The 21,826-nt window shown below is 39.7% G+C and overlaps 1 protein-coding gene across 1 annotated transcript in view; it reads left to right on the top strand.

Moving 5' to 3' along the window:
* Positions 1 to 21,826, top strand: part of LOC126348887 (cysteine sulfinic acid decarboxylase-like) — a 117,938-nt gene that overhangs the window by 71,275 nt on the left and 24,837 nt on the right. Inside the window, exon 4 of the mRNA XM_050002391.1 lies at positions 15,413 to 15,560. Within this exon, the coding sequence (XP_049858348.1) occupies positions 15,413 to 15,560 (148 nt within the window). The remainder of the gene's footprint in view (positions 1 to 15,412; positions 15,561 to 21,826) is intronic.

Below are 21,826 nucleotides of genomic sequence, written 5' to 3'. Positions count from 1 at the left end.
CTTCTGTGGACATTGCAGAACTAGCACTCCTGGAAGAAAAGAGTCGTCACTGACTATTTTCATTGAAACATTCACCTCTTTGGATTGTTCAATTGTGCTCATGCCCACATTTTGTTTTTGTATAAAACACTGTACAAGTAGCATGGAACTGTTATTAGATGGAGGTGTCACTATCAAAGGTGCTCTACCTCTGAGAGGGCAGGAAATGCCAATGACACCAGGGGTGCTGGGTGGATTTGTGAGACAGGAGTTGTATCTTAATGTTGGTTAGCAGTGTTACATCCATGGTCCAGGAGTGAAGAGACTGGGAAAGCTAAGGACTTGAAGTGGGTAGAGTGGGTGGGAGCATATCATTTTTTTAGAACTGGGAAACTTATTGGGAAAAATTTTCATCATTTTAGGACACAGGAACTATTTACGCTTGTAATCTTACCCTCCCTCACATCACCAGTTGATTTTCAGTTCTCCTAAATAATTGATTTGTTACATAAGCTTTGATAAGAGTAAGATGTGCAAATAACTTTTTTACTTATCTTCATTTTCTCATTGTTGGCTGCAGTTTGTCTCATCTAGGGGTAGATTCTTGAGGCTGAAGTTTTTGACTTTGTGGATTCCAGATTACTTGATAACAGTTAAGTAAGTCTGCTGCATTATTTCTGTTTCTATGACTTTTTATTTTATCTCATTCTTCTATGTCACACTGTCTTTACAATCTCAACTTTAAATTTACGTTATTGCCAAACACAAAAATATGTCTGATACCATCCGAGGCATGCTCACTACTACCCATTCTGCAGTACTAGCAATATCCCAAAGAGTTTACAAAACACAAGAAGTTTACAAACTTTTTTGACGAAAGAAGAATCTTCACCAAGTTATATAATTATTTTATAAATGAATTAAGAAATAAATTTAATAATTAGCATTAGATTGTGCAATTAATAATATGAATTTTAAGTATGCCAGATATTTTGTAATTTCAAATATTCCTAAAAGAAGAGTAATTTTAACTATACATACAGAGTTTGTACATATCAGTTGTAACAAAGTAATTTCTTTTTATACATTTTAGCCTGAAATATAATACATCGTATACAAAGTCATATGCAGTTCATTTAGTTAGACAGCTGAGATAATGCTCAAGATTCAAAAATATTTTTGGTGTTGACTATTTATATTAAAGAAAGGTAATGCTAAAGGATGGTGTCCCTTTACACATTGCCATATATAATTTTGAAGGCAATTCATTCACATCTGAGATGTTTCTCCACAAGGGATTCATATTACCTTCAACAGTAATATTTATTTATTAATCAGTCTATGAGATTCAATATAATATGTCACTGATTAGGCAAGAACTGAAAATTGGGCAGCGATTCTTACAGCTTTTTGGCTGAACTTGGGAACGAACATTTTGTATTCTAATGCTAGGCTTAGTTGCATTATGTCTTTCAGCCAAGAGACCTACAAGATGAGAAAAAATATAATTGTAGAAAAAACCTAATTTTACTTATTTATAAGGCAAAGGCTGGCTTCAGTTCAATGTACTACTAGAAAATGGGAAAATATATTAATTAAAAAACCTCCATAAACAACTATCTGATGACCAGCTTTCACCTCATCATGCTTAAAAAGAGATGCATTGTGAACCTCTTATCAAAACAGAGTTGACCTAAATGATGAATGACCTGAGCTTTCTAAATTAATAGAATCATACAAATTTAGACTTCCAGAAAGTCCATATTGTTGTAAATCTGCTTCTTCAATCATACAGCTTTTATTAAGCACAGCTTACTTACAATTAAATCAAAGAAACCAATGTTTCCTCACTCTTCTCAAAATATTCAAAACAAAATACTTCTGAATGTGGCTACTTTAAGGCCAATACAGCACTCTGAAGTATTGTTAAATAACTCACACATCAGTACTGGAGATCACTGTCTGTAGATTTGGTTGTGGAGCACTCAGATACACACCATTCTCTCGGTGCAGCCATATACTGTGAGTCCATTCACTGAAAACACAACTTAGGCAGACAGACAAGTCTGTGGACCAGCCAAACGTCAATGGTAGGTGGCAATGAAGTCCAACCAACAGTTCAGGAAAGACTACATAGTGCAGTGTCTTTACCAAAAGATACATGAGAGAGCTTGCTGTAAACACAGAGCAGTTGACAAGTGAGGCTGTAATGGTCTGTGGCAGCATTCAAACTGCCAATGTATGTATCCTTCCACACCATGACTAGCAACATTGCCAGATGTAGGCATAATTATATTGATTGATTCATCAAAATGTTTAGCAGGTTCCTAACAAAAATCACATAAAATGCCATAAGAAATATATAAGTGAATAAGAATAAAAAAATTACAAAAGACCACTGAAAGTAAGAGATTTAAATTTATCAACAATACAAGGAAAAGGACAGATTGCCAAGAATCATAAAGATGACACACTGAGTTAGAGACAGGCACAATGAAAAGACTGTCTTTTCATTGTGTCTGTTGCAATTGAGTGTGTCATCTTTATGGCGAGTAGGAATCAATCTTTTTCCTTATATTGTTGATACTCTAACCTGGAGTTTCTGTTGTTGAATGTAAATGTATTTTGCAGATGATTATGTTCAGATACTGCCCCAGTAAATTTACTGAGCTGAACACAGTTATTGCGACCATTATCTGCTACAGGAAACAATACAGTCAAAATGTGGTGATAATTGCTGTTGTTATTGTTAATAAGGTCAAAGTCCAATACTATCACAAAGACAATGTGCACAGCCTTCTATTATCTTGAGGCTTTTACTTCCTCTGTCAGATACATGTATTTGGTGACCTTTTCTTGCAGAATGTTTGAAAGTTACGGCTGTTAGGTTCAGTGATGTCTTTGAGGATGGTGACTTGCTCAGCTTTCTTGATCTTTGTTGTGCCAAGTTTACTACAACAGAATTGTTTTATGATTATCATGCTGTGAGTCCAATTAATTTTTATATGTTTTTGTTTGAACAAAAGTTAGAGAATTCAATCTATAGCATTGAGGAAAGTCTTTAATAAATTGACTCTGCTGCCCTGCAATTTTGGTGACATCATTATACCTGTTCAAATATTCTTTGGGTGCTAGGACATTAATCTACATGTAATGTGTGATCCCACACTTCCGGCAGGTTTCATCTATTCCTTGGTAATTCAGTATATACTTCCAATAATTTCTTGTCACAAGGACCTGATATTGAGCCGCTGTCAAAAACCTTCAGTTTCTGCATGCAAACCTGTGTACATGAGCCAACTATTTGATGCTTGTAAACACACATAATAGTGGCTGAGGTTTTCGTATATTTCTCCTGCTGTTTATTCCTAATCCAACCTATATCACTGGTGTCAGTTATTTCTGTCTTGTAACCTAGGATAGATTACTCTGCCAGATTGAGTGTAATTAATGTCTGTGATTACTGTTTCTTTGTGGAGTCTTTAGCTGCTGTTGTGCAAATGCTGCATCAGATTTCAAAATTGCTTCTCTTGCAGCTGCTCAGAATCTGTTAATCCACTACTCCCTGTCACACGTGTGAAAGCAATTCAACAGCTGATTTAGAATAATGGATGCCATGTTTAGTAAAAACTCCCCTTCAGTATTCTCCTGAGTATGTTGTAATGATGTCAAAAGTATGAGTCTGCATTGGAACTGCATAGGTATTAATGGTGCTGAAGGTATTTTTCTATTTCACCTCAGTTTCAGAATAGAGAAAATTCTCATGATGTGTTCTTGCGATGCATTGCTTCATTGTTTTGTGCATCAGTTATCTTCCTTGAAGGATGCCTGCATACTTGTAGTATTTGTCCCTGTGGCAAATTATGAATCCATCACTCAACTCAAACCCGGTAGAGTAGATCTTGCCCTTTGTTTTGTACATTCTCTTGTATTTGTTCAAGCCAAAATGCATGCTTATGATTCTAGAAAACATTACTACTGCTTTTAGGAGATGAGTCATCTGTGTTTCTGTTGTGACATACAGTTTAATGTTATCCATGTACATCAGATGATTTAGACCTTCCAAAATGTGCCTATTGGACCTAACTTGCTCTGTTGCTATTATTTTATTGCTGCCTTTTTGTCTTTTCATAATGTTTACATGTGTGCTGGAGACGAACTCTTTATCTTATAGATCTGCAGAACATTAAAAAATCATGCATGCTTTTTGTAATCATTGTAGCTCCTGAATATTTTAAGCTTTTATCTTCTTGCTCTAGTATGATAGAATCTATTATTGTTATTATTAAGTCATCATATAAATTCTAGGACTTCACATTCGGAAGGAAATACTCGGTTTGTGCCTACTCTGTAAAGATGTGGGGAGAGGAGGGAAACATACTGGTCACCCATGAGCTGATTCTCCAGTGTGGCTCCTATATAGGATTCTGTGTTGAAATCAGTGATGGCATGGAAGATGCTTGGGCTAAGTAGAAGCACTCTGAAAAGCATTAATCATGAAGCCTAAAAGCTGTAGTGAACTGAAGGTGACTACAGTGAAGGAAGTGGGTCAAGGTCAGTGGGTATCCAGAATGGATGGCAGTGTATTAAGTGGTCTAATGAATGGAGAGGCTATAAAGTGTACAGCGATGTTGGTGGCTTTGCTAAGTTAGCTAGCACATGTGCCTGTATACATGACTGGTTATGGGGACAGTGCAGGTGCCATATCCCATGAAGACCAGTAAGTTTCAGTATTTTCAGTTCTGATCTGCAGTGCATTTGTCCTTCCTAGTGTTTAGTCAAACATACATGCCAAAAGTGCTTTGTGAGATTTGCAACTTTGCAACAGAAGTGTAAGTGCCGGCACACTGTTCATAGTTGTGGCTGGTACAGATGGAATATGATGCAATGGGGACACCCACAAATGATTTCCATTAGGTTATGATCTACTGGTTTTGGCTTATATGAACCAAGAAACAATGTAAGGATTGCCTCCACTAAGAAACAATGTAAGGATTGCCTCCAAGAAATGATGTAAGGATTGCCTTCAAGTTTGAGCCTTACATGATACTGAACATCATTCTCTCTGAAGTTCATATCATGCTGTCAGAACTTCTACTGGAATTTTGAAGAAAAGGTGCAGTTTGCTGTGTAGTCAACACTGCTCCCCCTTACAAAATTTGGAAACTTGTCAGGAAGAAAATTGTTCCTCTTGTCTATGATGACAGTGTATGATAGTCATTCAAGCATAAACACTTTTGTCAGTGCCTCAATTATTGCTCTTTCGCAGTGAACCTTATGTAAGGTAAAAACAGAATCTGAAATGTGTGTCCACCATCATAAGCTATATGTCATTAAGAAAACACTCACAATATTGAGATGAAGGTACTATCACACTGTACTTGACATATGGTGAGGGTAGAATACTGTTGATCAGTGCTAGTCTGTACCAGAGTGTAACTTAATTTCACAGGGCCAGTTGGTGGAAACCAATAAATGCTCAGACTACTGAAATCTGATGTATACAGGGACCCAGGTTAGAAGAGTCCACTAATTCTTTTTCCTGTGCAGTAGTGTTGGTTAACTGCCTAGAAATATCCAACATTATTACTGGGTAATCATGCACAGTATTGTTTGAGTTGCACACTCATGGGCTGGAAACTCCTACTGATTTCTCAGGAAATGTGATTTGAGGATCTGTGAGGTGTAATTTTTATGCAAATAAAATAAGATTAATTATTTTTCATTTTATTGTTCTAAATAAATATCATAACTGTGGCCTCAATGGTGGATGGTTGCTGCAAAGGCCATTGTGGAATCTGCTGTCATCAGTGTCAGACTCAAGGCTGCCTAGAGGTCACTGCGTCAGCCTCTGACATAGGCCGATGGTTTGTGGTCTGGCAGGTTGTCCACACACTGATCCATATGCACTTCCCATGTGGCAGTCCTGCTGTGGAGGACTCATATGTGACTGACGCACACTGCCCATGTTGTCCCATCGGATGGACCATGGTGTCATGTGGCATAATGACTGTTATAATTGTTGCTGATCCTTATAACATTTCTCTAACTACACATAATAATGGAGTTGATCATAGTTACTCTTTATCTGCTGCAGTCGTGGTCCTGAGAACATTAAGGTCACTGTAACACAACTACTGGAGAGTTGATTAAGTTTAATCTTGTATTGATTTTATTCATTTTTATTGTATCTTCAAAACAAAATAAAAGTATTATTACAAAGGCAAACAATACTTACACTACAAAAGGAGCAGCTGCATGCTCACTGCTCAAAAACTAAAACCAGACTGACTCCCCCTGCCAACATGCCAGTCACTATCTATATTTTCTTAACAATCGCAAGCAATCCTTGGCATTGTTTAAAATTATTATTTCATTAGTTAACTCTCATCCTAAAACAAATGACCTATTTTAATGATTAGCTAGATTCTTGTATATGAAACTCATAAGTGAATTCTAATCTATCAATTATAGAGTGTATAAACACTTGGTTGTTAAATGTTAACAATACACTTGTTATATTTACTAATTACAGGAGTTTCATATCATATAAAATGTCCCTACCAATTAACAGACTTCTACACTTTCAACTGAAATAAATTAAAGAGTTATTTTTTTAGTTATAAATTTTTCTAGGCAATTTACATATTTTGTTTACAGTCCGATCGTGAATTAAACTGGGAAATGTTGGTTTTAAATAGATCTTAATGGGCTGTTACATTTTTCCCTGGCCTGTTGGTTTGGTGAACATTCTGGTCCATACAGTGCCCACTCATGCCCTGAACAGAATGGTGTTGGTGGACCTATGAACCACCCATCAGTGGCAGTTTCAGTCATGGACCCCATATCCATGGTTATAGAACTGTCATCATAATGCCAGGCAGCAGGAGTATGGCTGACACAGTGTGGCAATACTGAAACAATCTTACACAAGATGTTACAATATAGTAATCAGATATGGACACCATTGGTCTTACTGACTGACTGCCCCTTGGTTTGCTGACCAGAATATTTATTGGACTGAGGAGAGGCTTTGTTGTGTGGCATCATTTGTAATGACCATATCAGTCTCATTTATTTCAAGTGGCCAGCAGTCTCTAGTTGTGCTACTACAGGGTGTTTCAAAAATGACCGGTATATTTGAAACGGCAATAAAAACTAAATGAGCAGCGATAGAAATACACCGTTTGTTGCAATATGCTTGGGACAACAGTACATTTTCAGGCGGACAAACTTTCGAAATTACAGTAGTTACAATTTTCAACAACAGATGGCGCTGCAAGTGATGTGAAAGATATAGACGACAACGCAGTCTGTGGGTGCGCCATTCAGTACATCGTCTTTCTGCTGTAAGCATGTGCTGTTCACAACGTGCAAGTGTGCTGTGGACAACATGGTTTATTCCTTAGAACAGAGGATTTTTTATGGTGTTGGAATTCCGCCGCCTAGAACACAGTGTTGTTGCAACAAGATGAAGTTTTCAACGGAGGTTTAATGTAACCAAAGGACCGAAAAGCGATACAATAAAGGATATGTTTGAAAAATTTCAACGGACTGGGAACGTGACGGATGAACATGCTGAAAAGGTAGGGCGACTGCGTATGGCAACCACAGAGGGCAACGCGCAGCTAGTGCAGCAGGTGATCAAACAGCGGCCTCGGGTTTCCATTCGCCGTGTTTCAGCTGTGGTCCAAATGATGCCAACGTCCACGTATCGTCTCATGCGCCAGAGTTCACACCTCTATCCATACAAAATTCAAACGCGGCAACCCCTCAGTGCCGCTACCATTGCTGCACGAGAGGCATTCGCTAATGATATAGTGCACAGGATTGATGATGGCGATATGCATGTGGGCAGCATTTGGTTTACTGACGAAGCTTATTTTTACCTGGACGGCTTCGTCAATAAACAGAACTGGTGCATATGGGGAATCGAAAAGCCCCCTGTTGCAGTCCCATCGTCCCTGCATCCTCAAAAAGTACTGGTCTGGGCCGACATTTCTTCCAAAGGAATCATTGGCCCATTTTTCAGATCCGAAACGATTACTGCATCACGCTATCTGGACATTCTTCATGAATTTGTGGCGGTACAAACTGCCTTAGACGACACTGCGAACACCTCGTGGTTTATGCAAGATGGTGCCTGGCCACATCGCACGGCTGACATCTTTAATTTCCTGAATGAATATTTCGATGATCGTGTGATTGCTTTGGGCTATCCGAAACATACAGGAGGCGGCGTGGATTGGCCTCCCTATTCGCCAGACATGAACCCCTGTGACTTCTTTCTGTGGGGACACTTAAAAGACCAGGTGTACTGCCAGAAACCAGAAACAATTGAACAGCTGAAGCAGTACATCTCATCTGCATGTGAAGCCATTCCGCCAGACACGTTGTCAAAGGTTTCGGGTAATTTCATTCAGAGACTACGCCATATTATTGCTACGCATGGTGGATGTGTGGAAAATATCATACTATAGCGTTTCCCAGACCGCAGCGCCATCTGTTGTTGACAATTGTAAATACTGTAATTTTGAAAGTTTGTCTGCCTGAAAATGTACTGTTGTCCCAAGCATATTGCAACAAACGGTGTATTTCTATCGCTGCTCGTTTAGTATGTATTGCCGTTTCAAATATACTGGTCATTTTTGAAACACCCTGTATATTTACTTAATGGGTTCATTTCAGTACTGTAACTGCTCTGTCATGTCGCCAATAGGCATTGATGCATTCTATTTAGTGGATCTTACTTAATGTTACAAGAGCAACATAGGCAGTTTGGTGCATGTTGTCTTACATTTTTCTGCCTGAGCTCGCTCCCTCTCTCATGCAGAAGTGTCAATATCATTCTATTGATGATTGACTAACCATGTTTAAATGTTTATATCCTGCAGCTGGTCTTTGTTGATACCTCCCTGTGCTGAAGCAATGCTGGGCTGTGGGGACTTGGAAGATTTTTGCTCCACCTTTTCCACACTATGTCAGTGTATGACACTATCCTCCTCTTCAACAAAATTTGTCCTAAATTTTACTTTTTCCCTTGTCTGTTAGTTTAATATCTTAAATAATTACAATTTCTTTTACTCTGAATTTCTGATTCTAAAGCAGCAATAAAGGTCTTAACCTGATATATCATTATCTTCCTAGTATGGTTCTTAATACATTTTTTCTTGCATTTCTTACATGCTACTGTGAATCCATTCCATGGGGATATCATGAATGGTGCATCATTCACATGAGTGATTTTCCTTTTTGGATAAGCATAAGCTGCACAAATGAGCACTAGTATCAAGATAACACTAGAAGTTGATACACTGATTGTAATGATGTTCCATCTACATTTTTCTTGTTATTTCTGTACATGCTGTAAACTAAGACAAATCCACTTGGTCTTCTAAAAGTTACTTTCCAGTCTTTTAATGCTATTCCAGACATGGCAGAAATGCAGTTTTCTGTGACCAAGTAACAATGCTTCTTTCTGACTCGACCTATACCTATGTGGCTGTTGTAGATGTTTTTTGCTGACAACCCTCCATTGGCGTGTCAAGTAGGAACCACTTCTGGGATTGACATCCCCTGTTTTTTCAGGATAATAGATCTGAGGACCAGTGAGGCATCATCTTATGCAAATAAAACAAGATTAATTATTACACTGCCCAGAAAGTGCTCTGTCCCTCTCTCATGACTGCCTGCATTGCCAGGTTCTGTGATGTCTGATGTACACTGATCATAGCCCAACTGCTTGGTAGGCCCTTTGGTCCATAGAATGCCAAAGTGTCAGACCAACTTGTACCATGAACTGGAACAATGTTAATGGAACCACGGACTATCCATCAGTGACAGCTTCAGTCCAGGACTCTGGCATCAGTTATTCAAGGGTATGGAATTGCTGTCTTTATGACAAACAGCATGAGTATGATAGGCACAGTGTGACAGTAATGGAACAATCTTACACAAGATGTTACAATACAATAATCACAGAATCAATTGTGAATGACATGCAGACTATCTATCCCACTGATTGACTATTCCTAAGTTACCTGGTCAGCATGTTTACTGGACTGAGCAGAGGATTTGCTACATGATGTCATTCATAATAATTAAATCAGTACAGTTTATTATGAGTGGTCAGTTCATCTAGTTCTGCTACATTTGCTTAACAGTTTTGTTTCTGTACTGTAATTGCTCCTTCAGGTTCTTGATAGGCAGTGTTGCATTCTACTTAGTGCATCTTAATGTTATAAGAGCAAAAAAGGCAGTTTGGTCATACTTGTCTTACACTTTTCTACTGAACATGTACCCTCTCTTGCACAGAAGTATCTATGTCTCTCTTTTAGTGACTGACCAATCATGTTGAAATGTTTATGGCTTTTGGCTGGGCTGTGTTGACACCTCCCTGTGCTGAAGCAATGTTGGACTGTCAGTACAGAAACTTTTTACACTCCTGTTTCTCATATTGTCTCAGTGTATGTGTCAACATCAGAATTGTGATGCTAAGGGGGGGGGGGGGGGGGGGGGGGAGGGTAGGGGAGCAGGACACATCTTTTCAAGAAAATGATCTCTATAGGATGAGAAAAACTAACATCGGTTTGTAGTTGATTAGTAACTTGAAATTTCATGAAAGAAAATTCAAAAGTTGCACATTGTTGTATAATGTCCAATTATTCCTTCTGTATCTGTGGCTAATTTGTGTGCACAGGAGCCAGAATTTTTGTTTATTATGCAATTAGATGCACAATTTCACCAGTATCTCTGTACAACAGAACTGCAATCATCCTGTGCTGAGAAACATCACATGCCAGGAGTAAAGTTTTGCCTAATTTGTAATTTTCAAATCAGAGATGCATACAGTTTTTTGCTTCTGTACTTGAAAAACCTACTCATCTGCTTACATTGACTTTAATGAAGCCATTTTTGTACGTGTTGTTAGAGGGTTGTAAGATTTCTGCTCCTTGTGGGAGAAATCACTGATTCACATCTTCTTTCCTTTTCTTGAGTCTTTGACCTGCGTTAGTGGAGGCTGTTTGTGCAGTCCAATCTGAAACTTGACATGTAGGCTGCTGGGAGTAACCGTAAATGGGAAATGCATTGATGATCACCCCAATCAGCCACTGTGCTGTTGTTAGCTTGTTAGTGTGTGAATTATATTGATAACTACTTAGGCATTAATAGTGGCTATGAAATTTCCACATAGTTACAATGTTCATTTTCTTTCTTAATTTTCACAGTAAAATTGTCCACGACCTAGAAAAGATATGTTCAGTTGAGGTGATATACACGGAAGTGCCAAAGAAACTGGTATATGCATGTGTATTCAAATACAGAGATATGTAAACAGGCAGAATGCAACGCTGCAGTCAGCAATGTATATATAAGACAAGAAGTGTCTGATGCAGTTGTTAGATTGGTTACTGCTGCTACAATGGCATGTTATCAAGATTTAAGTGAGCTTGAATGTGGTGTTATAGTCAGCACACCAGGAGTGAGGCACAGCATCTCTGAGGTAGCAATGAAGTACGTGAATATCAGGAATCCTGTGAAACATCAAATCTCTGACATCACCACGGCCAGAAAAAGACCCTGCAGGAACGGGACCACAATAACCAAAGAGAATCATTCAACATGGCAGAAGTGCAACCCTTCTGCAAACTGCTGCAGATTTCAATGCTGAGCCATCAACAAGTTTCAGTGTGTGAACCATTCAACGAAACATCATTGATATGGACTTTCAGAGTCAAGGCCCACTCATGTACCCTTGATGACCACATAACATGAAGCTTTACTCCTCACCTGGACCTGTCAACCCCAAAATTGGACTGTTGATGACTGGAAACATGTTGTCTGCTCGGATGAGTCTTATTTCAGAGTGTATCGAGTGGATGGATGTGTATAGGTATGGAGGCAACCTCAAGAATCCATGAACAATGTATGTCAGCAGGGGACTGTTCAAGCTGGTGGAGGCTCTGTAATGGTGTGGGGCATGTACAGTTGTAGTGATAGGGACCCCTGATACATCTAAATATGATTTTGACAGGTGTCCTGTCTGATCACCTGCATCCATTCATGTCAATTGTGCATTTGACGGACTTGGGCAATTCCAGAAGGACAATGCGACACCACACATGTCCAGAATTGCTACAGAGTGGCTCCAGGAACACTCTTCTGAGTTTGAACGCTTCCTCTGGCCAACAAACTCCCCAGACATGAACATTATTGAGCATATCTGGGCTGCCTCACAATGTGCCGTTTAGAAGAGATCTTCACCCTTCATACCCTTATGGATTTATGGACAGCCATGCAGGTTGGGTTGGGTTGTTTGGGGGAATAGACCAAACAGCGAGGTCATCAGTCTCATCGGATTAGGGGAGGACAGGGAATGATGTCAGCCATGCCCTTTCAAAGGAACCATCCCTGCATTTCCCTGGAGCGATTTAGGGAAATCACGGAAAACCTAAATCAGGATGGCCGGAAATGGGATTGAACCATTATCCTCCTGAATTCAAGTCCAGTGTGCTAACCACTGCACCACCTCACTTGGTCAGCCATGCAGGATTCATGGTGTCATTTCCCTTTAGCACTACTTCAGACATTAACCGAGTCCATGCTATGATGTGTAGTGGCACTTCTGTGTGTCTTGGGAGCCCTACCAATATTAGTCAAGTGTACCAGTTTCTTTCGCTCGTCAGAGTAAATGTATGTCACCAAGTCTTTGATTGTATAGAGTGTGGGGAAAGCCCAAGGAAACATAGGTGTCAGCTAAGGTTGTAATGTTATTAGAGCTTTGAGAGATAATGTCTGACTCAAATAAGAAGAAACAGATCTGTAAACTTGTGAATCATTTAGAACCTGAAAACAAATTACTCTAGATATCAAATTAATCTGTTCCTGGATAGTGAAGTGAAAAGCCTTAAATGCATCAAGCCAAAAAATATTTTCTAAAGTCATCCATGAAATTGCTACGAATGATAGCGTACCATCAACTGTCTTATATGGGATTTCTGTTTTTATTTGTCCCTTAAAATAGACATATGCTGCCCATTATAAGTATCAAACCATTATTCTAAGCACTGTAAAAACAAGACAAATATATGTTGTCTAACTTATTAGACAGAATTATGGACCTCTGTCCACCTGGAATAGAGTACGAAACAACCTGCAAGTGCTCATTAGTTTATTTGGTTTGCCTGTTTCTGGGTTTGATGTCATAATGGTGAGTACTTATAGTGCATTGTCGGTAAGAAAAGTAAGGTTTTGTGTAGTACCGCTACAGTATACACTAAGTAAGAGATCTGTTTTGCAGCAATATGTGCATTCCTTGCTTTGGTAGAGACACTCGTTCATCATATCCTTTCAGAAACAAGCAGAACAATGTGGCCACAGCTGGCATGGAATTCTATGCTGTACTGATCGGGAGGCACATGCAGTAGTTGTTATCAACAAAATATGGTGTATCCAAGCAGTATTGAGGGACTGGTGTTTATTGTTATAGTTTAATGTGAGATCTATTTGCTATGTATGGAGCCACAGTGTTGGCTTTTTGTCACATCAGTGTGTTTCTATTTTTGTAAGAGCAGTCCAGTGACTTGCTCAACTTGTAAGACCTAAACAGCTGTCAAAACATCCTCCCAAGAGGTATGTGATGCTTTCATCACCACAATGCAGACATCCTTGCTTTCAAAGGACCTAATAAGTATGTCTCTAGTTGAGGAACCCACGTCTAATTAGCATCCACAAATTTACAGTGATGACTAAGACTGTTGAGAGTCTATGTGACTGCATTGGTTGCCTGCACCAGCTGCTGCAAGACGACTTGGGATAATTTCAGTATAAGTAATGATTACCTCCTTTATAGACTCATGAAAGAAGAGAGAGAGAGAGAGAGAGAGAGAGTGTGTGTGTGTGTGTGTGTGTGTGTGTGTGTGTGTGTGTGTGTGTGTGTTTGTGTGTGCAGATGTATCTCATCCACAAAACGTAGTTGCAGTAAATAGTTAAATTTACCATTACTTGCATGTTACTGATACAATATACAGACAACACATTAAAATTGTAAAAAAATGGAATCGGGTTTGACCAAATAATTTACATTATTTAACAAACACAGTATGTCTAGAAAAGACTACTAGAGAAAAATTAATTCTGCAATTCAGAAGATGTTACCTAGAAAGCACAGAAATGATGCTGAAGGTCCCACAAATACAGGCCATGGTTTAATTAAGAAGGGTAAATACTACTTGAGATGAAATCAGTGTCACTGATGAGTGCTGAGACAACATAAGCTGTAGCTTCCCATTATGTTATTTCTGTTTCTTTTGAATTTAATACTGAAACAGTACTAATTACTTCTGGTGTCATTCCTACTGGTAATGGAAGGATTGAAGTGACATGTTCATTGCCAATTGGATTTATCATGCAGAATATATAAGTCATAAACATTTTTGCCACAAACATAATGGCTATGTTATGAAAAGAATAGAGATTTTGAGTCGCAGACAGGCACAACAAGAAATTGCTAAGCATTTGAGATTTTGGCCAAAAGATCTCTTCTAAATCAGACAATGTGTGCACATGCCTCCCTCCCCCCCCCCCCCCCCCCCCCCACTCACACACACACTTTTCATGCAATCAATCATAACTCACACACATGACTACTCATACTATCATTTTCATAATGTTGTCATATATATAAAAGTGATATATTTATAATATTTTCTAGTTGCAGAGAATACATGTGAAAGTCATACACAAACATTTTGATAGCCAGCTGCAAAGGAAATGCACATAATTTGGGAGTGAAGGAGGCAACTCACCAAGCAGCAGAAATTTTGAATCATCAACAGGCACACAAAGATAATGAAAACTTTGCTAAATTTTGGGTGAATCCTTTAATGAGCTATTTTGTGTGTGTTTGGAGGGAGGGAGGGGGTGTGACACATGCAGCTACATTGCCCCCTCCCCCACCCACCACCTCCTCCTGTGCAGCTACATTGCTCTCTCTGCAGCTATAGTGTAGTAGTGATTTTGTACAATAACAGAAGATGTCTTTGCTAAAAGTGACATCTGTTGTAGAAATATAACATACAGCTGTTATTCTGTAATTGTCTGTTCTTACACATCACACCAAACTGTGTTTGTAAATAAGTAAGTTAGCATTATACGCAATAATGATCCATCTTTTGCAAGTAAACACTTTTCTGTGTTGTAGCACACAATCACAGCATGATATGTCCTTGTATTTATTGTCCTTGACTCATTCTGTTCATGAAAGTACCTTCTTTGTTGAGGTTAATGGAATGCCTGATAAAACGTTTCTAAAAGTGTAACAGATTTCTGCATATTTTTAGGATATACAGTTATTTTATTCATATGTAATTTGTTGATTGCTCATTACTGAAAAAACAAAAACCTGAATGCTGTTCTTTGATTCGGCATACAGGCACAACAGTGTTGGGTGCAATTGATCCATTAAACCCTATTGCTGATTTGTGTGCAAAACATTCTCTGTGGATGCATGTAGATGCTGCTTGGGGTGGAGGAATACTTTTTTCTCGCAAATATTGTTCAAAACTGAATGGAATAAACAGGTACATCACTTTTTTTGCACTATTGTTTAAAGATATGCCACAATTAATTGTCATGAAAGCTACATGCTTAATATGTTAAAAACTCTGACATTCTTAATTTCTGAAAATGAATTAAAAGCTTTTAATGAATATAGAATTTTGTGGCCGGAGTCAGCTTCTGCAAATTCTTCTTGATTTGTAATTGCATCATGATGTGAAATGAATTAACATTTTGACCAGTATTTCAAGTAGCTTGCATCATGTGATTGTCCACTGGTACACAACATGCTATAGAAAAACAGCTTGTAATAGTGACCAATATTTTGGTACATTTTATAACATGAGAAGGTCAGAAATCCAGAAGATTTCCATGGAAGCTTTTTTGTATTGTCAATTCCAGACAGTCAATAACTTTGCATCAGATTTATTTTTTATATAATTTGGAAATCAGTGAATGTTTCATTTGTAGTGATGATGGTGTGTTGGTGTTGGTGGTGGTGGTGGTAGTAGTAGTAGTAGTAGTAGTAGTAGTAGTAGTAATACTAGCAGTAGTAGTAATAGTATTAGTGGTAGTAGCAATAATAATATTAATGATGCATTTAATTGTCATTTAACATTCTAGAATATGATATTAGACATGCAAAGTTACACAGAAACATATAAGCATATTATAAGTATAAATAGACTACTTGCTTTCAAAACACATACAGATATATACATCTATATCATCTTACTCACACCATTCAACCAAGATCTGCCTTTGTGAGCCTATCTTCAGCAGTCTAAAATGTACTTCAGTTACTGGAAAAAAGATAAAATTAGCAGGAGAAAACTAATTTAAGTAGTATATATTATTTTTGCTTACATATGTACTTTACTTCATAATGATGTTCCTGTTAGAAATATATCCTCTCTGATAAATTGTTTCTAAATTGTGTTTTACACTGTATAAACAGGATGAAGTTAAGTAATTTTTAAATTTATTTCTAAATGTATTTGTTTTCTAGATTTCTGTCATATGTGATGTTTTCTTTTACAACTAGTTTTCTAAATTTATCTGTGTCTCAAGGTCAAGTTTTTAATCCACCTGACAGCCTTCTTCTATAGCTTCACAAACCATTCTCTTGGTATAAGGGCTGCATTTCCCCATATTATGATGCAGTATCATTATGTTATGATGGACCATGAACCATGGACCTTGCCGTTGGTAGGGAGGCTTGCGTGCCTCAGCGATACAGATAGCTGTACCGTAGGTAAAACCACAACAGAGAGATATCTGTTGATAGGCTAGACAAACGTGTGGTTCCTGAAGAGGGGCAGCAGCCTTTTCAGTAGTTGCAAGGGCAACAGTCTGGATGATTGACTGATCTGACCTTGTAACAATAACCGAAATGGCCTTGCTGTGCTGGTACTGTGAACGGCTGAAAGCAAGGGGAAACTATGGCCGTCATTTTTCCCAAGGGCATGCAGCTTTACTGTATGATTAAATGATGATGACATCCTCTGGGGTACAATATTCCAGAGGTAAAATAGTCCCCCATTCGGATCTCCGGGCGGGGACTACTCAAGAGGATATCATTATCAGGAGAAAGAAAACTGGCGTTCTACGGATCGAAGCATGGAATGTCAGATCCTTTAATCGGGCAGGTAGGTTAGAAAATTTAAAAATGGAAATGGATAGGTTAAAGATAGATATAGTGGGAATTAGTGAAGTTCGGTGGCAGGATGAACAAGACTTTTGGTCAGGTGACTACAGGGTTATAAACACTAAATCAAATAGGGGTAATGCAGGAGTAGGTTTAATAATGAATAGGAAAATAGGAATGTGGGTAAGCTACTACAAACAGCATAGTGAACGCATTATTGTGGTCAAGATAGATACGAAGCCCACACCTACTACAGTAGTACAAGTTTATATGCCAACTAGCTCTACAGATGACGAAGAAATTGAAGAAATGTATGATGAAATAAAAGAAATTATTCAGATAGTGAAGGGAGACGAAAATTTAATAGTCATGGGCGACTGGAATTCGAGTGTAGGAAAAGGGAGAGAAGGAAATGTAGTAGGTGAATATGGATTGGGCCTAATAAATGAAAGAGGAAGCTGTCTGGTAGAATTTTGCACAGAGCACAACTTAATCATAGCTAATACTTGGTTTAAGAATCATAAAAGAAGGTTGTGTACATGGAAGAACCCTCGAGTTACTAAAAGTTATCAGATAGATTATATAATGGTAAGACAGAGATTTAGGAACCAGGTTTTAAATTGTAAGACATTTCCAGGGGCAGATGTGGACTCTGACCACAATCTATTGGTTATGACCTGTAGATTAAAACTGAAGAAACTGCAAAAAGGTGGGAATTTAAAGAGATGGACCTCGATAAACTAAAAGAACCAGAGGTTGTACAGAGTTTCAGGGAGAGCACAAGGGAGCAATTGACAGGAATGGGGGAAAGAAATACAATAGAAGAAGAATGGATAGCTTTGAGGGATGAAGTAGTGAAGGCAGCAGAGGATCAAGTAGGTAAAAAGACGAGGGCTAGTAGAAATCCTTGAGTAACAGAAGAAATATTGAATTTAATTGATGAAAGGAGAAAATATAAAAATGCAGTAAATGAAGCAGGCAAAAAGGAATACAAACGTCTCAAAAATCTGATCGATAGGAAATGCAAAATGGCTAAACAGGGATGGCGAGAGGACAAATGTAAGGATGTGGAGGCTTATCTCACTAGCAGTAAGATAGGTACTGCCTACAGGAAAATTAAAGAGACCTTTGGAAATAAGAGAACCACTTGTATGAACATCAAGAGCTCAGATGGAAACCCAGTTCTAAGCAGAGAAGGGAAAGCAGAAAGGTGGAAGGAGTATATAGAGGGTCTATACAAGGGCGATGTTCTTGAGGACAATATTATGGAAATGGAAGAGGATGTAGATGAAGATGAAATGGGCGATATGATACTGCATGAAGAGTTTGACAGAGCACTGAAAGACCTGAGTCGAAACAAGGCCCCGGGAGTAGACATTCCATTAGAACTACTGACAGCCTTGGGAGAGCCAATACTGACAAAACTCTACAATCTGGTGAGCAATATGAATGAGACAGGCGAAATACCCTCAGACTTCAAGAAGAATATAATAATTCCAATCCCAAAGAAGAAATAATTGGAACACGTGAGGCAATACTGACCTTACGACTTATCTTAGAAGAAAGATTAAGGAAAGGCAAACCTAAATTTCTAGCATTTGTAGACAGTAACACACTCTTTAAAATCAAGAAAACAATAAGGATTCCTTCTGTGGATCAAGTAAACAACTACCAATTCTTACAATCAGAGTTTCCTTCTACTCTATACCTGTACAAATGTTACACATCAAAGTCAGCTGTTAGGAGCTAGTAGATAGCGTACCATGACGGAAGTGACATCTCATAACCATTGTGGAAGAGTAAGATGGTCAAGGTGCACATCGTTGAATCGGCTGATCTTTTTTTCACTCAACAAGTCAAGAACTGCTTGCTGAGTGGTCAGGTGCTGGCTTATCTAGCCCCAGGTGATTGCCAGAAAATATTTCAAAACTTCCTGGCAGATTAAAACTGAGTGCCAGACCAATACTCGAACTTGGGACCCTTGCCTATCGTGAGCAAGTGCTCCACTGACTGAACTACCCAAGCATGACTCATGACCCATCCTCACAGCTTTAACTCCATCAGTACCTCATCTCCTAGCTTCCAGACATCACAGAAGCTCTTCTTTGAATCTTGCAGAACTTCCTCCTGGAAGAAAGGACACTGCAGAGACAAGGCTTAACCACAGCCTGGGGATGTTTTCAGAATGAGATTTTCACTCTGCACTGGAGTGTGCACCGATATGAAACTTCCTTGCAGATTAAAACTGTATGCTGGACCGAGATTTGAACTCAGGACTTACGCCCTTCCGGGTAAGTACTCTACTGACTGAGCTCTCTAGGCATGACTCACGACCTCCTCTCACAGCTTTAATTCTGCCAGGTCCCAAGTTCGAGTCTCGGTCTGGCACACAGGTTTAATCTGCCAGCAAGTTTCATATCATGCATACTCTGCTGCAGAGTGAACATCTCATTCAGAAAATAGTTCATTGATCATCACGCCTCCTTCCTCTGCTGCTGGTTGATGCTCTCATGATTGTTGGCTATACAATATGTGTTTGTTGTCAACTGTGGTACTTGCCGGTAAACACTCTTGTGTTGGCCAGACTTTTCAGCAGAGTCTGTCTGCAGAGATGCCACTGCAGTAGGCATCTGTGGTGACTGCAGAAGCAGAGTCATTAGGACCGTTGGAATGGACCCACAAAATCCAGATGGTGCTGGGAGCACGGGGCGGTGATTGCAGGCCACGGAAGCAGGGATTGTGGTATCCCCGACTGCTGATGCTGACAGCAGGAGCAAGAGCCCACCATGCAGGTGATGTCGCTGTCCATTCCCCACCAATAGACATGTTGGCGAGCAAGGTGCTTTGTCAGGATGATCTCTCAGTGCCAAACATGTAGGACAAGAGGACCCACTGATGGAGGGAGGACGGTATCATGACAAGCCAACGATCAGTGTACCCTAACAGAAGAATCCTGTCATGGATGGACAAGTCATTGTAGCAAGGCCAGTAAGCCTGAACCTCCGGGGCTGACACTTGACAACAATCAAAGGGCCACCTGAGTTGAACATAGTGCAGAACTGTCTAGAGAACTGGGTCCAAGGCCATGCGCTGTGCGATGAGCCAGGCATTCAGTGGCAATGTGGTGACGGTGGAGGCAGCCATGTCATCCAGATGGAAACAAGCAACTGGATAAGAATTGAAGTTGGAATCCTTTCCCACAGAAAGTCGAGAAAGAAGATCAGCATTGGTATGGAGGGCCGTGGCCCAGTAACGGCTGTAGTAGGTGTTCCCTGCAAGGAACAACACCCAGTGCTGCAGGTGGTGTGCGGTTTGGATAGGGATGGCAGATGTGGCACCGAACACAGAGAACAAGGGCTTGTGGCCCATGTAGAGTGTGACCCAGCAGCTGTAGATGAAGTCGTGGAACTTCTTGAATCCATATATGATGACTAAGGGTTTCTTCTCAATTTGGCTATAGTTGCACTGTGCATGTGATAGGATTTTCGAGGGGAAAGCCACTGAGGACTCAGTGCCATCATCAATATGAGACAACACAACCCCAGCCCATAATCCAATGCATCAGTGGCTAAAATAAGAGGCTTGGCAGGATTGTATAGGATGAGGCATGGTGCAGTGAGAAGAGCAGATTTGAGATGACGGAAAGCCCAATCAAATTCCGGTGACCAGGTTCATGGAACATTCTTGTGAAGCAGGCAATGTAAAGGCTCTGCCAGAGCCACAGCATGTGGGATGAAATGCTGATAATAATTGAGTTGACCTAAGATGGATTTGAGCTAGGAGATGGTTGTCGATGTCAGGAGCCGCTGAATGGCCTCGAGGTATTGCAGCATTGAGTGAATGCCTGCAGTGGTCAAGACGCGGCCGAGATAGATCACTTGTGGCACATAAAATGGCATTTGACCCTGTTGCAACACAACCCTGCAGCTTGCAGAACCTCAAATTATAGCCAAAGATTCCGTGCCAAGTCTGGAGCCGAGATCCCTGTGACTAAGATGTCATCTGAGTAATTGGCGGTGCCGGGCACCTCCTTAGTCAGGGATTTCAGAAAGTGTTGAAAGATGACTGGAGTGTTGGCTATCCCAAAGATAGGGCAGGTGGTTGTACTGGAAGAGTCCAAAGGGAGTATTGATGATGAGGACCTCTTGAGAGGGAGGGTTGACTGGCAGCTGGAGGTATGTATCCCTAAGATCAACCTTGGCGAAGATCTTGCCACCCACCAACTTGGACAGAATATTGTCAACCTTTGGTACAGGGTGAGAGTCAATGACAGACTGGGCATTGATGGTGGCTTTAAAATCGCCACATAACCGGGGGGACCCATTCGTTTTTGAGGATGACAATGAACGAAGCTCGGCATGAAATGGTGTCAAAAAGCCAGCCTCCTTGAGGCAACTCAGTTCCTTGTGTAGGGCATCCCACAGGAACAAAGGCACTGGATGAGCCTTGTGAAACTTTGGAACCATGAGGGAAGTAGTTCTATGTGTGCTTCGAAACTGGACACACCCAGAGAAGAATCAGAGAAGATGTCATGGAAGGAATCAAAAAGCTCCTGTAAAAGGGCATCAGGGGACACTGTACCACCAGGGCTGAATCATGGATCTCAATGCCAAGAGAATGAAAAAGATCCATCCCCAACAG

Source organism: Schistocerca gregaria, chromosome 1, assembly GCF_023897955.1.
Source record: "Schistocerca gregaria isolate iqSchGreg1 chromosome 1, iqSchGreg1.2, whole genome shotgun sequence".
Taxonomy (NCBI): Eukaryota; Metazoa; Arthropoda; class Insecta; order Orthoptera; family Acrididae; genus Schistocerca; species Schistocerca gregaria.
This window is presented reverse-complemented; position numbering and strand designations above follow the sequence as displayed.